Source organism: Anolis carolinensis, chromosome 3 (assembly GCF_035594765.1).
Source record: "Anolis carolinensis isolate JA03-04 chromosome 3, rAnoCar3.1.pri, whole genome shotgun sequence".
Taxonomy (NCBI): Eukaryota; Metazoa; Chordata; class Lepidosauria; order Squamata; family Dactyloidae; genus Anolis; species Anolis carolinensis.
This window is the reverse complement of record NC_085843.1, coordinates 280,246,239-280,260,786: the sequence shown is the minus strand read 5'-3', so window position 1 is coordinate 280,260,786 and position 14,548 is coordinate 280,246,239. Positions and strand designations below refer to the sequence as shown.

At 46.1% G+C, this 14,548-nt stretch overlaps 1 protein-coding gene across 2 annotated transcripts in view; it reads right to left on the bottom strand.

Annotated features, from left to right (window-relative positions):
• Positions 1-3,516: 3,516 nt before the first annotated feature.
• abcc5 (ATP binding cassette subfamily C member 5) overlaps positions 3,517-14,548 on the bottom strand; it is a 78,622-nt gene continuing 67,590 nt past the window's right edge. For both annotated transcript variants that reach the window (XM_003224354.4, XM_062976867.1), the window contains one exon: positions 3,517-5,161. In XM_003224354.4, the coding sequence (XP_003224402.2) occupies positions 5,060-5,161 (102 nt within the window). In that variant the 3' untranslated portion in view covers positions 3,517-5,059. The remainder of the gene's footprint in view (positions 5,162-14,548) is intronic.

Here is a 14,548-nt window from a genome sequence, read left to right as displayed (position 1 = left end):
TGGGCTGTGTATATGTATGTATGTGTATATATATTTGCTATATATGTCTGTGTTACTCCCCCCTCAGCATTTATTTTCTAGACTGCCCTACTTTCTTGTGCCCACAATGGAGTACCCCTCACTCCGAGTTTTATCCTTGTGTCCATGCGGCCTGCCCTTGTTTAACTGTTGGTTTTTTTTTGGGATTTCTTGATGTAATGTCTATTATAATCTATTGTATTGCTTTTAATTATGTTATGATATGTTGTTTTTATATGTTATTATATTGTATTGCTCTGGGCGTGGCCCCATGTTAGCCGCCCCGAGTCCCCGTTGGGGAGATAGTGGCGGGGTATAAATAAAGTTTTATTATTATTATTATTATTATTATTATTATTATTATTATATATATACACACACACACACACAGTAGAGTCTCACTTATCCAAGCCTCGCTTATCCAAGCCTCTGGATTATCCAAGCCATTTTTGTAGTCAATGTTTTCAATACATCGTGATATTTTGGTGCTAAATTCGTAAATACCGTAATTACTACATAACATTAATGCGTATTGAACTACTTTTTCTGTCAAATTTGTTGTCTAACATGATGTTTTGGTGCTTAATTTGTAAAATCATAACCTAATTTGATGTTTAATAGGCCTTTCCTTAATCCCTCCTTATTATCCAAGATATTCACTTATCCAAGCTTCTGCTGGCCCGTTTAGCTTGGATAAGTGAGACTCTACTGTATATATATATATATATCTGTGGAATGTCCTTGTCTATCTGTTGGAGGCAAGTGTGAATGTTGCAATTAGCCACCTTGATTAACATCGAAAAGCCTTGCCGCTTCAACGCCTGGCTGCTTCCTGCATGGGGGAAATCCTTTGTTGGGAGGTGTTAGCTGGCCCTGATTGTTTCCTGTCTGGAATTCCCCAGTTTTCTGAGTGTTGCTCTCAATTTAGTGACCTGATTTTAATAATAATAATAATAATAACAACAACAACAACTGCAAAAGGCCATCCTACTGGGATCTGCACGCATCATCCGAAAATACATCACACAGTCCTAGACACTTGGGAAGTGTTCGACTTGTGATTTTGTGATACGAAATCCAGCATGTCTATCTTATTTGCTGTGTCATAATAAAATAATAATAATAATACATTAGAGTCTCACTTATCCAAGGTTCTGGATTTTCCAATGCATTTTTGTAGTCAATGTTTTCAATATATTGTGATATTTTGGTGCAAAATTCGTAAATACAGTACAGTAGAGTCTCACTTATCCAACATAAACAGGCAGGCAGAAGCTTGGATAAGCAAATATCTTGGATAATAAGGAGGGATTAAGGAAACATCATATTAGGTTATGATTTTACAAATTCAGCACGAAAACATCATGTTATACAACAAATTTGACAGAAAAAAGTAGTTCAATATGCAGTAATGTTATGTTGTAATTACTGTATTTACGAATTTAGCACCAAAATATCACGATATATTGAGAACATTGACTACAAAAATGGCTTGGATAATCCAGAGGCTTGGATAAGTGAGACTCTACTGTATCGTGATATTTTGGTGACTCACAACCTCTGAGGATGCCTGCCATAGATGTGGGCAAAACATCAGGAGAGAATACTTCTAAAACATGGCCATACAGCCTGGAAAACATACAACAACCCAGTCCAGAAAACTCACAGCAGCCTCCACACTTCAGCCCTCCCTCCAGGGGTTTTGGACTCCAAATCTCATAAGCCTCAGCTGCCTTGGCCAATGGTCAAAGATTCTGGGAACCAAAAACACCTGGAGGACTAGAGATTTATTGGGAGTCAAACTGCACAGCAGTAATTCCCAAGGTCCACACTTCCAGGTGTTTTGGGCTTCAGCTCCCAAAATAAATGACCAAATAAGTTGAAGCTTCTGGGAACTGATGCCCAAAATATGGAAAGTTAGATTGGGAATCATTGCTGGGAATCAAACTTTAGATCAGTGATTCCCAATAATTGGAAGGGTTTTGTACTTCAGCTCGCAGAAGCCTCAGCTGCTTTGGCCAATGACCAAGGATGATGGGAGCTGAAGCCCAAAACAACTTGAGGACTAGAGTGTCATTGAAGATCATTGGGAATCAAACTTGGGATGAGTGACTTCCAAGCTCGAGTCCTCCAAGACTTCCAGAGGCCTCATCTTCCTTGACCAATGGTCAGGGATTCTGATTGGTAGGCTGTTAGGAATTGTGGGAGCTGAAGTCCAAAAAGCTTGCCCATGCCGGGTCTAAGATCAAAAGTATGTGGCTTGCCCAAGGGCATACTGTGTTTCCTTGCCAGGGTGGTCACCCTGCAATGCTTAAACCACTAAACCATGTTTCTCAAATGGATCTTGTTAAAATTGGGCTCAAACCAATAATGAAGGGCTTCAATAGGGCTCAACTCTCTTCAGAGATTTCTGTGATCCCTACAGATGTGCTTGGGGTAGTCACTATAACATATTCTTAAGATCTGCTATTATTCATAACCATGGCCATGTTCCAGAAGCATTATCTCCTGATGTTTCGCCCACATCTATGGTGAGCATCCTCAGGGGTTATGAGGTGAATTGGAAACTAGGCAAGTGGGGTTTATTTGCTGAACGTACCATTTGTTGGATTTTCTTAGTGGGTCTGTAGATAGTTTGTAGGTTGTGTTTCTTCATCAGCTTCCCTATGCAGTTCGTGGTTCCCTTGATGTATGGTAAGAACACTTTTCCTCTGGGCGGACCTTTGTCTTTATTCTCGTGGCTTGTTCTTGGTCTTGCAGCTCTTCTGATACAGAAAGATGTCTCCATTGGCCTGTAGAGCCCAGTTTAAGGCAACATTCACACTTGCATCCAACAGACAAGAGTTCTTTTTCCAAACATGGACCTTCCAGATATAAACTTGCCTAGTTTCCAACAGATCTCACACCTCTGAGGATGCCTGCCATAGATGTGGGCCAAATGACAGGAGAGAATGCTTCTGCAACATGGCCAGACAGCCTAGAAAACTCACTGCAAACCAGTGATTCCAGCCATGAAAGCCTTCAACACTTTCGTAACTATATCAGAGGTACAGTAGAGTCTCATCCAACATAAACGGGCCGGCAGAAGCTTGGATAAGTGAATATGTTGGATAATAAGGAGGGATTAAGGAAAAGCCTATTAAACATCAAATTAGGTTATGATTTTACAAATTAAGCACCAAAACATCATTTTATACAACAAATTTGACAGAAAAAGTAGTTCAATATGCAGTAATGCTATGTAGTAATTACTGTATTTATGAATTTAGCACCAAAATATCACAATGTATTGAAAACATTGACTACAAAAATGCGTTGGATAATCCAGAATGTTGGATAAGCGAGTCTTGGATAAGTGAGACTCTACTGTATTGATGTACTTGACACTTTACGTAGCTGGCATGAAGTATCCCAGCATATAGTCAGCACTAGGGTCTGCTTCACCCATCCCTAGAAATAAGACCAACCAATATCCCAAAGAGAAATTCCACACAGGAGTTTACAAAAGCCAAAATAGTTTTTATTCACTTTCTCGGATGTTTGTCTTGACAAGACAGTTAGCAAACATGCTAAGGCTATGGAAGTCCAGATGGACCAGAGAAAGAAACCCACATGCGACGCTGACCGATGGAAAGTAACGGCTATTACAGGACTGACCATGCCCGCCAGGGCTACTGGCCCCATACGATGGGGGCGGCCTAGAGCCACCATGGTAACGTGCCACACAGGACTCAGCAACCTGAGGTAGGTCTCTTTACAGTGAGAAAATAACATTTCCTACACCGGTCAAACCCTGATGAGCAGAGGGAGCTGCTAAAAATTGCAGGTGGAGGATGAGGGAAGCAATTTCAGTAACAAATATCCAGGAGGAAAGGAAGTGGCCACATATATGGAGCAATGTAAACTGTTAATTGTTACAATTATCAAAGTATCTGAAGAGCTTTCCAAACGAAGCATTAGTATCTCTAAATCAGTAATTCGGCAGAGGCAACTATGAAAGCTTTCGCAAAGCAGCACCACAGTCCCGAACCTAAAGGATCATTGTTCAAAAGTTCCTTGATCATTCAAACTTCACCGTTATGAGCAGGAGCATTTGTTCGGCTGAAGGAATTTGCATGTCCCTTCTACAAAACTCTACAGGCAGACAATGTCCTCACATTCCCGATTATTGCACTGGTGTGAGTGACGGTGAGTTCTTCTTCTTTAAAGATACCTGAGACAAATGGGTAGTTCTTCCCCTACTGCAAGCGACAGAGTTCACTCATGAAATCGGAAATAAGGGAATGACTGAACTCCATCCACAGAAAGACGTGCGGGAAGCAGCTTCTGCTACTTCGACGCACCCTAGCAATGCGCCGCTGTGCTCAACAGATACGGTGTGACTGTGTCACATACTTTGAGAAAGTCCACATCCAGAGCCAATTCAGGAGAACCAGGACACAGAAGGACACTGCTGCAAAGTTCAACTTCCATCCAATGACCTGGGAAAGTCCAGCGCGAAGAGAAGCCCAGCTGCAAGAGACAAAAAGAACGCCCCTTGCAGCCCGGCACGCACCAGAATCCCAAGATCACAAAACTGTACAAAAAATGATAGAAAAAGAATATGCACTGGCATTAACACAGTGCTTATTTTAATATAAAATAAACAGCTTACATTTCCACTGTAAATATAGGCTATGTACAGAATTCTGTATAGATACAGCTACATGTATAAAGCTTCAATATAGGCCTCTCGATACATTTATAATCATGGCTCCCTGAGCCACTTTTGTAGAGTGCATTTAATTGCAAAACAAAAGAAGACTATGGAATAAATACCATAATAAAAACCATAAAGAATCCTCCTTACAGTACTTTTTTCTTGAAAAAAAAAAGGAACTCGGTTTTGACTCACAATGCTGAAAATTAAAAGAGGAAAAGGCAATCATCTGCTTTGAGAACATGGAGATGGAGGAAGTCGAGGAGGAGGAAGAGAAGGAGGCAATACCTGCCACAGGCAGAATGCAATACCCTCCAGGTTAAAGTGACATTGCCCTGAATTTTAGCCCTTGACAGCAATCTTGTTATCTGCAGCAGCAAACATGGCATAGAAGCGGGAGTTCTCGTTGGACAGAAGAGCAGACGGAGTGTCAAATTCCACCACCTAAAACAAATTACAAGGGGGGAGAATGTGAGTGATGCATGCAAATAATAATATAATAATAATAATAATAATAATAATAATAATAATAATAATAAAACTTTATTTGTATTCCACCCTATCTCCCCAAGGGGACTCAGGGCGGATTCCAACATACAATGGCAAACATTCAATGCCTTCATAAAAAACAAATACTGACACAAAATCCTAGAGAAACCCCGCATATGAAAATAACATTAAATCCTAACATCAAATTAAAGCATAACATCAGTAAATTAAACCTAACATCAATAAATTAAACTACATGTAGTCAAACAAAATTATATAATAACATAAAATCCAAACAAACACACATTAATTTACAACAGCTACCTAGAGTTCAGAGTGTGGGTTGGTTATATGGGCAGACGATAATCATTGGGGCTGGCGTGGACTAGGAAGGTCCAAATACAATATAGTTCTCAGCCAGGGATCTGGTAGTGATTTCTCATTTAAGCACCATTCATCCTTTTATTCATAAAACAGAACTAAGGCCAAGGAACTGGATGGCCCGTGAGGTCTCTTCCAACTCTATGATTCTATGAACTCATAAACTCAGCCAGTCTGCACACAGAATCCAATGTGAAAAGGAATGAAATGATCACAGAATCCAAACCCCTTCTTTGACAGGAAATTACTGCCAGTTGTGAGAGAAATAAGATAGTTCATGCAGTGGGTAAAAGCCACCCACTGCATGGCTATCAGCCTCCTCCCAGTAGACTTAAATCAAGGAAAAGTTTTATGAGAACTACCACTCCTCTAAATGTTCCTCCAGCAACAACAAGAATATCCTTGTAGGCAGCAAAATCAGGCAATTTCAACTGGATGGCCACTGTGAGGGTCTTCCTCCAGGGCAAACAAAGAATGGGCAGCTTGGAAGTCCCTGAACAGACTCAGAAGTGGAGTTGGCAGGTCAAAAGACAACCTGGCAAAATGGCACTACCTAGAGGAATCCTCCACCCTGTGTGACTGTGGAGCAGAACAAACAACTCTGTATCTGTATTAGGCTTGCTCAAATAATTCGTTTTCCCCGTTTACCGTTATTGATTCGTTATTTTCGGATTTTTTGAAGCAATATTGAATCTTGGCTGTCCACACGCCTGGATATCGCGGTTTCGAACCGCGATTGGCCGTTTTCCGTAATGGCGCCTTTTTTTTCGTTTTTAAAAAATGCTTTGTCAAATCATCCAAACTTTTTTAAGTCCACTGGGGCAATCTAGTGTGTTGTTTGCACCTTGTAGCCAATCAGAGAGCACGTTTAACCAGGGGGAGGGGCTGGTAGGACGTGCTTAATGAAAACAGCGTGCACACGCCTCGTGGCTCAGTCGCACTGGGACTTTTGGAGAGGGTGGAAGGGTAGATTGGTGCAGGCAGGCAGGAAACATTGCTGCGTCACAGCATGGCTGTGTGAAGACCAGGACAGGAGAAAAGGTGGGGTGGTCTGTGGCTGAGTTTGGTGGTGTGGGTCTTAGGTCTTTCTATTTCTTTTGTTGTTGCAAACTTGCAAAGGGCTGTCCTGTGGGTGTTTTTCCTGTTCAAAATACAACTCCTTCGGGGAAAATAAAAGCTTGCCTTTGTGCCTTGCCTTCCCCTGGGCTACGGGTGTGTGTGTGTCTGCCAGGGACGCTTTGGGAAAGAGTTGCATATCCCATCCTGTTCAAAATACAACTCCTTTCGGGAAAATAAAAGCTTGCCTTTGTGCCTTGCCTTCCCCTGGGCTACGGGTGTGTGTGTGTCTGCCAGGAACGCTTTGGGAAAGAGTTGCATATCCCATCCTGTTCAAAATACAACTCCTTTTGGGGAAAGAAAAGGTTCCCTTTGTGCCTTGCCTTGTGTGTGTGTCTGCCAGGAACGCTTTGGGAAAGAGTTGCATATCCCATCCTGTTCAAAATACAACTCCTTCGGGGAAAATAAAAGCTTGCCTTTGTGCCTTGCCTTCCCCTGGGCTACGTGTGTGTGTGTGTCTGCCAGGGACGCTTTGGGAAAGAGTTGCATATCCCATCCTGTTCAAAATACAACTCCTTTTGGGGAAAGAAAAGGTTCCCTTTGTGCCTTGCCTTGTGTGTGTGTCTGCCAGGAACGCTTTGGGAAAGAGTTGCATATCCCATCCTGTTCAAAATACAACTCCTTTCGGGAAAATAAAAGCTTGCCTTTGTGCCTTGCCTTGTGTGTGTGTCTGCCAGGAACGCTTTGGGAAAGAGTTGCATATCCCATCCTGTTCAAAATACAACTCCTTTTGGGGAAAGAAAAGGTTCCCTTTGTGCCTTGCCTTGTGTGTGTGTCTGCCAGGAACGCTTTGGGAAAGAGTTGCATATCCCATCCTGTTCAAAATACAACTCCTTCGGGGAAAATAAAAGCTTGCCTTTGTGCCTTGCCTTCCCCTGGGCTACGTGTGTGTGTGTGTCTGCCAGGGACGCTTTGGGAAAGAGTTGCATATCCCATCCTGTTCAAAATACAACTCCTTTCGGGGAAAGAAAAGGTTCCCTTTGTGCCTTGCCTTGTGTGTGTGTCTGCCAGGAACGCTTTGGGAAAGAGTTGCATATCCCATCCTGTTCAAAATACAACTCCTTTCGGGAAAATAAAAGCTTGCCTTTGTGCCTTGCCTTGTGTGTGTGTCTGCCAGGAACGCTTTGGGAAAGAGTTGCATATCCCATCCTGTTCAAAATACAACTCCTTTTGGGGAAAGAAAAGGTTCCCTTTGTGCCTTGCCTTGTGTGTGTGTCTGCCAGGAACGCTTTGGGAAAGAGTTGCATATCCCATCCTGTTCAAAATACAACTCCTTCGGGGAAAATTAAAGCTTGCCTTTGTGCCTTGCCTTCCCCTGGGCTACGGGTGTGTGTGTGTCTGCCAGGGACGCTTTGGGAAAGAGTTGCATATCCCATCCTGTTCAAAATACAACTCCTTTTGGGGAAAGAAAAGGTTCCCTTTGTGCCTTGCCTTGTGTGTGTGTCTGCCAGGAACGCTTTGGGAAAGAGTTGCATATCCCATCCTGTTCAAAATACAACTCCTTCGGGGAAAATAAAAGCTTGCCTTTGTGCCTTGCCTTCCCCTGGGCTACGGGTGTGTGTGTGTCTGCCAGGGACGCTTTGGGAAAGAGTTGCATATCCCATCCTGTTCAAAATACAACTCCTTTCGGGGAAAGAAAAGGTTCCCTTTGTGCCTTGCCTTGTGTGTGTGTCTGCCAGGAACGCTTTGGGAAAGAGTTGCATATCCCATCCTGTTCAAAATACAACTCCTTTCGGGAAAATAAAAGCTTGCCTTTGTGCCTTGCCTTGTGTGTGTGTCTGCCAGGAACGCTTTGGGAAAGAGTTGCATATCCCATCCTGTTCAAAATACAACTCCTTTTGGGGAAAGAAAAGGTTCCCTTTGTGCCTTGCCTTGTGTGTGTGTCTGCCAGGAACGCTTTGGGAAAGAGTTGCATATCCCATCCTGTTCAAAATACAACTCCTTCGGGGAAAATAAAAGCTTGCCTTTGTGCCTTGCCTTCCCCTGGGCTACGGGTGTGTGTGTGTCTGCCAGGGACGCTTTGGGAAAGAGTTGCATATCCCATCCTGTTCAAAATACAACTCCTTTTGGGGAAAGAAAAGGTTCCCTTTGTGCCTTGCCTTGTGTGTGTGTCTGCCAGGAACGCTTTGGGAAAGAGTTGCATATCCCATCCTGTTCAAAATACAACTCCTTTCGGGAAAATAAAAGCTTGCCTTTGTGCCTTGCCTTGTGTGTGTGTCTGCCAGGAACGCTTTGGGAAAGAGTTGCATATCCCATCCTGTTCAAAATACAACTCCTTTCGGGAAAATAAAAGCTTGCCTTTGTGCCTTGCCTTGTGTGTGTGTCTGCCAGGAACGCTTTGGGAAAGAGTTGCATATCCCATCCTGTTCAAAATACAACTCCTTTTGGGGAAAGAAAAGGTTCCCTTTGTGCCTTGCCTTGTGTGTGTGTCTGCCAGGAACGCTTTGGGAAAGAGTTGCATATCCCATCCTGTTCAAAATACAACTCCTTTCGGGAAAATAAAAGCTTGCCTTTGTGCCTTGCCTTCCCCTGGGCTACGGGTGTGTGTGTGTCTGCCAGGGACGCTTTGGGAAAGAGTTGCATATCCCATCCTGTTCAAAATACAACTCCTTTCAGGAAAATAAAAGCTTGCCTTTGTGCCTTGCCTTGTGTGTGTGTCTGCCAGGAACGCTTTGGGAAAGAGTTGCATATCCCATCCTGTTCAAAATACAACTCCTTTTGGGGAAAGAAAAGGTTCCCTTTGTGCCTTGCCTTGTGTGTGTGTCTGCCAGGAACGCTTTGGGAAAGAGTTGCATATCCCATCCTGTTCAAAATACAACTCCTTCGGGGAAAATAAAAGCTTGCCTTTGTGCCTTGCCTTCCCCTGGGCTACGGGTGTGTGTGTGTCTGCCAGGGACGCTTTGGGAAAGAGTTGCATATCCCATCCTGTTCAAAATACAACTCCTTTTGGGGAAAGAAAAGGTTCCCTTTGTGCCTTGCCTTGTGTGTGTGTCTGCCAGGGACGCTTTGGGAAAGAGTTGCATATCCCATCCTGTTCAAAATACAACTCCTTCGGGGAAAATAAAAGCTTGCCTTTGTGCCTTGCCTTTCCCAGTCTCAAACACCTCCAGGGCTGCGTGGGTGTGTGTCTGCCAGGGACGCTTCCTGATTTTCCCAAGCCAACTTTGGGAAAGAGTTGCATATCCCATACTTTCCTGTAGAACTGGAAAGTACAGGTATCCCCTTGTAAATAAATAAAACTAACTAAATGTTATAGACTACGCTTTTGCAACAGTAAATTGGCCAGAATATAACACGTTGCCAATCAAGATTCAACAAATATTTCCCACCAGTAACACAACACCTTACCATCATCCCTTCTGTTACCTGAAAACACTCCCCTTGACATGAAGCGCTCAGCTGTACGCGGGTCTGGGGGAGCAAGTCCTAGTAGTGGTCAAGCCACGGCCAGGACACTGTGGGGGGCCAAAAAAGTTAAGGTGGGTCCCATACGTCTGGAACGCCGAACTATGGGAGTGGGTGGACTTGATGAAGAACCAGGCTGTTCTAATGCAGACAGTTCACAGGCATCCACCCGGAGCCGGCTGTCGCATGGAGCTGAGACAACTGGACGATCATTGGAACATACAGGTGTTGCCGTCCTGGAACTACAGGTGGTGGATAGTGAGGATATAGATAACCCCACCCCTCCCCCAGCTACTGACAGTGAGGAGGAGGTAGAGGAGGTACTACCATCAAAACGTAGACTTTCTCATGCTGCTGAAAGGGTGCCCACGACTCCCATCTCTGAGGGCGTCGCCACAGTGGCTGTGGGGAGGCCAAGGTCATTTATTTGGGACCATTTCCATGTCCACTCTCAGAGTTCTACTTTGGCAGTTTGTAGACACTGTGGGGCAAATATCAGCAGAGGCAGAGACACAAGACATCTTGCGACCTCGGGGTTGAGCTCTCACATGAAGCGACACCATCCCTCCATTTCGCTGGGAGGGGGAACTGCAAGCCCTTCCAGTGGCAGCCTTAGCACGCAAAGTTCACCAGGTGAAGATAGTGGAAGGCGGACACAGTCCACCTTGGAGGATTGGGCCATTCCATTACACAGAAAGAAAACGGGGGAAACATTGCTCACACCCCAGCAGATAACCCAAACTGTGGGAGAGATGATTGCCCTAGATCACCATCCCTTCCGCCTGGTAGAACAAGAAGGCTTTGTACGCCTTATGAAACGACTGTGCCCCCGCTACAAAATCCCCTCCCGTCACACCTTTTCCAGAAAAGTAATCCCCGGCTTGTACGAGGGCTGTAAGGAACGCATTATCCAGATGTTGCGTACCGCCATGGGAGGACACATCCATTTTACCTCTGATATTTGGTCAAGCTTGGGAGGAGGCCACTCCTACCTCTCTCTCACGGCACATTGGTGGGAGAAGGAAGGCACTATGGATACATCCCATCATTGGGCACTCCTCGCATTGGAGGTAGTTGATCGTGATCACAAGGCAGAGACCATCTGCAACTATCTGGAAAACATGATGGGGGAATGGATGCAGTGTAGGCCGGAAGAAATGAGGAGGGGCTTTATGGTGACGGACGCAGGGAAAACTATGATCAAAGCGGTTGAAAGTGCCGGGTTTCAGAATGTGTCCTGCATGGCCCACTTGTTTCACAATACCGTCAAGGAAGGTTTAAAGAGCCAGGAAGAGCAGTCGGGCAGCAACACAAACATCTCCCTGCTGATCGAGCGCTGTAGAAAGATCGCGGGCTACTTCCACCGGAGCATCAAGGCAGCCCGGCAGCTGAGAGACAGGCAGAGCCTTGAAGGCCTCCCGCAGCACAAGCTGCTCCAGGACGTCTCGACTCGGTGGAATTCAACCTTAAAAATGCTCGAACGCATGGTCGAGCAGCAGAAGGCGGTACACGGCATCTCCCTCACTTTGGTTGCGCCTGTTAGCAAGCTTGTTCCAACTAAGCAAGAGTGGGACACCATCTCCCAGCTAGTAGACGTACTAAAGCCATTCAAACATGCCACTGAGACACTTTCGGAATCAAATGCTCTTCTGAGCCAGGCAGTGCCCATGGTCTTGAGGCTAAGGAGGCACCTAGAAAGGCTTGGGGCCGGTCGAACAATGGACTCCCTGGCTGGACCGCTGACACCGCCGGTCCAGGAGGTGGTGAGGAGGTTGTCCTTTGCTGTACGGAAACGGCTAGAGCCACTTCTTTCCAGCAAGGTCCATATGCTGGCGGCCTTGTGTGATCCACGGCTAAAGTACAACGTCTGCCCAAAAGACTTTACCATGTGGAAGGCCCAACTTGTTGACCTTGTGAGGGAGGTCTTTGCTGCCAGGGTGGAGGAAACGGGCACAGCGGCCCCTCTTCCAGAACTGCCTGTCACCCCAAGCACTAGCGCTAGTGGCGAGACGGAAAGTCCCGCGGAGCCGGTAGGGGGTTGCCGTAGGGATACGGATCTCCAGCCGCGAACAGGAAACGTTTTCTTTGCAGAGACGGTGGCCATACTTGCCTGCTCTGAAGAATCCTCTTTGCTGGCTTCTGCTCAAAAGGTAGACTCGGCCGAATGCTCGGTCAACAGGTACTTTGAGGAGCCTCCTGAGATAATTTCTTGTGATCCATTGTCCTATTGGGCTTCACGCGAACACATGTGGCCGGATCTGTCGCACGTAGCCCGCCAGTTCCTCAGCTGTCCTCCCACCAGCGTCCAGAGCGAAAGGGTCTTCAGCATAGCGGGAGATGTAGTCACGCCCCACCGCAGCTTGCTGGACCCTCAAACAGTTGAGAAACTTGTTTTCCTGAAGGCCAACCTTCCTGTGTTGAATTTCCCAGATTTGGATTTTGAGACCGACTGATCCTAGAGCAACAGTTCTCCTCCTTTAACCAACTCTGCTTCAGAGTAACTTTGGCCAATTTTTTGGGCGTCCGGGCGGGGGGGTGGCCCCTTTGGACTCTGTCCAACAACTCTCTCCTCTATCCTACAATGCTTTCCTCTCTCTTTTCCCTTCCTTTCTCCTCTTTTTCATCACTCAACGTTGCCCCACTGACGTTTTTGGGTTCATCCATCTCAAGGGGCCGTTTCACGAATCATGTAATCATGGAATCATAGAAAAGTAGAGTTGGAATAGAACTCATGGGCCATCGAGTTCTCCCCCAAGAAAGACGCAGGAAGTATCATTCAAAGCATCCCCGACAGATGGCCATCGAGCCTATGCTTAAAAGCTTCAAAAGAAGGGGCCTCCAACACAGTCCGGGGGAGACAGTTCCACTCCCGAACAACCATCGCGGAGAGAAGTACTATCTTTCATTTGTCCCTGTTGAACTTAATATACTTTTGGCCCATCTCTGTATTCGGAAGTTACAAAACGTTTTCTCTCATGTAATACTGGCTCTGTAGAGGTTGAAGGATATTCTGTGGAAAATTAGACCATAAAAGCCAAGGTAGATAATGCTTCCTCTTTGTGTTCTGTTCGGATTTCATTCAATTCCCTTTTTATTTGGGGGGGGGGAAATATTACCATCACGAGCCATGACTGTTTGGTCTTCTACAGATCCTCGCAGCTCCTGTACAGAAAGAGCACTGTTATATTTGATGTGGATACTTCAGATAATCATTTCAGGTGTAGGAATACGCCAGACTCTCACTTTACAGAGGTATACTATCTGTCCATCTGAACCTTTGAGGATGTCTTTATCCACTGGAATTACTACACCTCGACTTGGGACAGAACTTCTCTAAATTGTCATCTTTCAGTGTCCCATTGTCTAGAGCGGGTGTGGTTGCCGCAGTGGTCATGGGACGGCCGCCTTTGGGTCCCCTAGCCCTCTGCCCGCTTACGCGGAGGGTGCCTTTATAACTCGGAGGGGGGAATCATCAAAGACAGTGGTACTCCTCCGCCTTTGCCAGCATTTCTCCAAATGGTTGTCTAGTGTCCCTTCTCCTTTATATGCCGTGGTCTACGCTGTGGTCGTTAAACGGCCGCTTTTGGGTCCCCTCCCCCTTTGACCTGGCACGCAGAGGGTGCCGTTCCCCCTTCAGGACGTGTGCCTTGCGGCTGCTTTAGATGTTTGGGCGCAGGTTACGCCGAGTGGGAACTGCCTTTTGCTGGCTTGTTGGCAGGACGATAGAAGAGGTACACGGCCTTCCCCTGGGGTGGTGGAGTGTTGCTGTGGGTAGAGGCTTAAGTCGCAAAAACAAAAAACTTTGTGGGAGGGCCGTGCCGAATTCTCCGGGATGCATGCCGGCCAACTGTGGCCGGCTGGCTCAGGGTGGGGTCTTTGCTGCCCTTTGTTTTTTTCCCTTACTTTTCTTTTCTTTTTGCTGCCTCTCGGACTACGTGACGCCAGACTCTAGAGGTATATGCCCTTCCCCCTTCAGGGCGTGTTCCTTTGCGGCTGCTTGCAATGTGTGGGCGCAGGTTACCCAGAGTGGGAACTGCCTTTTGCTGGCTTGTTGGCAGGACGATAGAAGAGGTACACGGCCTTCCCCTGGGGTGGTGGAGTGTTGCTGTGGGTAGAGGCTTAAGTCGCAAAAACAAAAAACTTTGTGGGAGGGCCGTGCCGAATTCTCCGGGATGCATGCCGGCCAACTGTGGCCGGCTGGCTCAGGGTGGGGTCTTTGCTGCCCTTTGTTTTTTTCCCTTACTTTTCTTTTCTTTTTGCTGCCTCTCGGACTACGTGACGCCAGACTCTAGAGGTATATGCCCTTCCCCCTTCAGGGCGTGTTCCTTTGCGGCTGCTTGCAATGTGTGGGCGCAGGTTACCCAGAGTGGGAACTGCCTTTTGCTGGCTTGTTGGCAGGACGATAGAAGAGGTACACGGCCTTCCCCTGGGGTGGTGGAG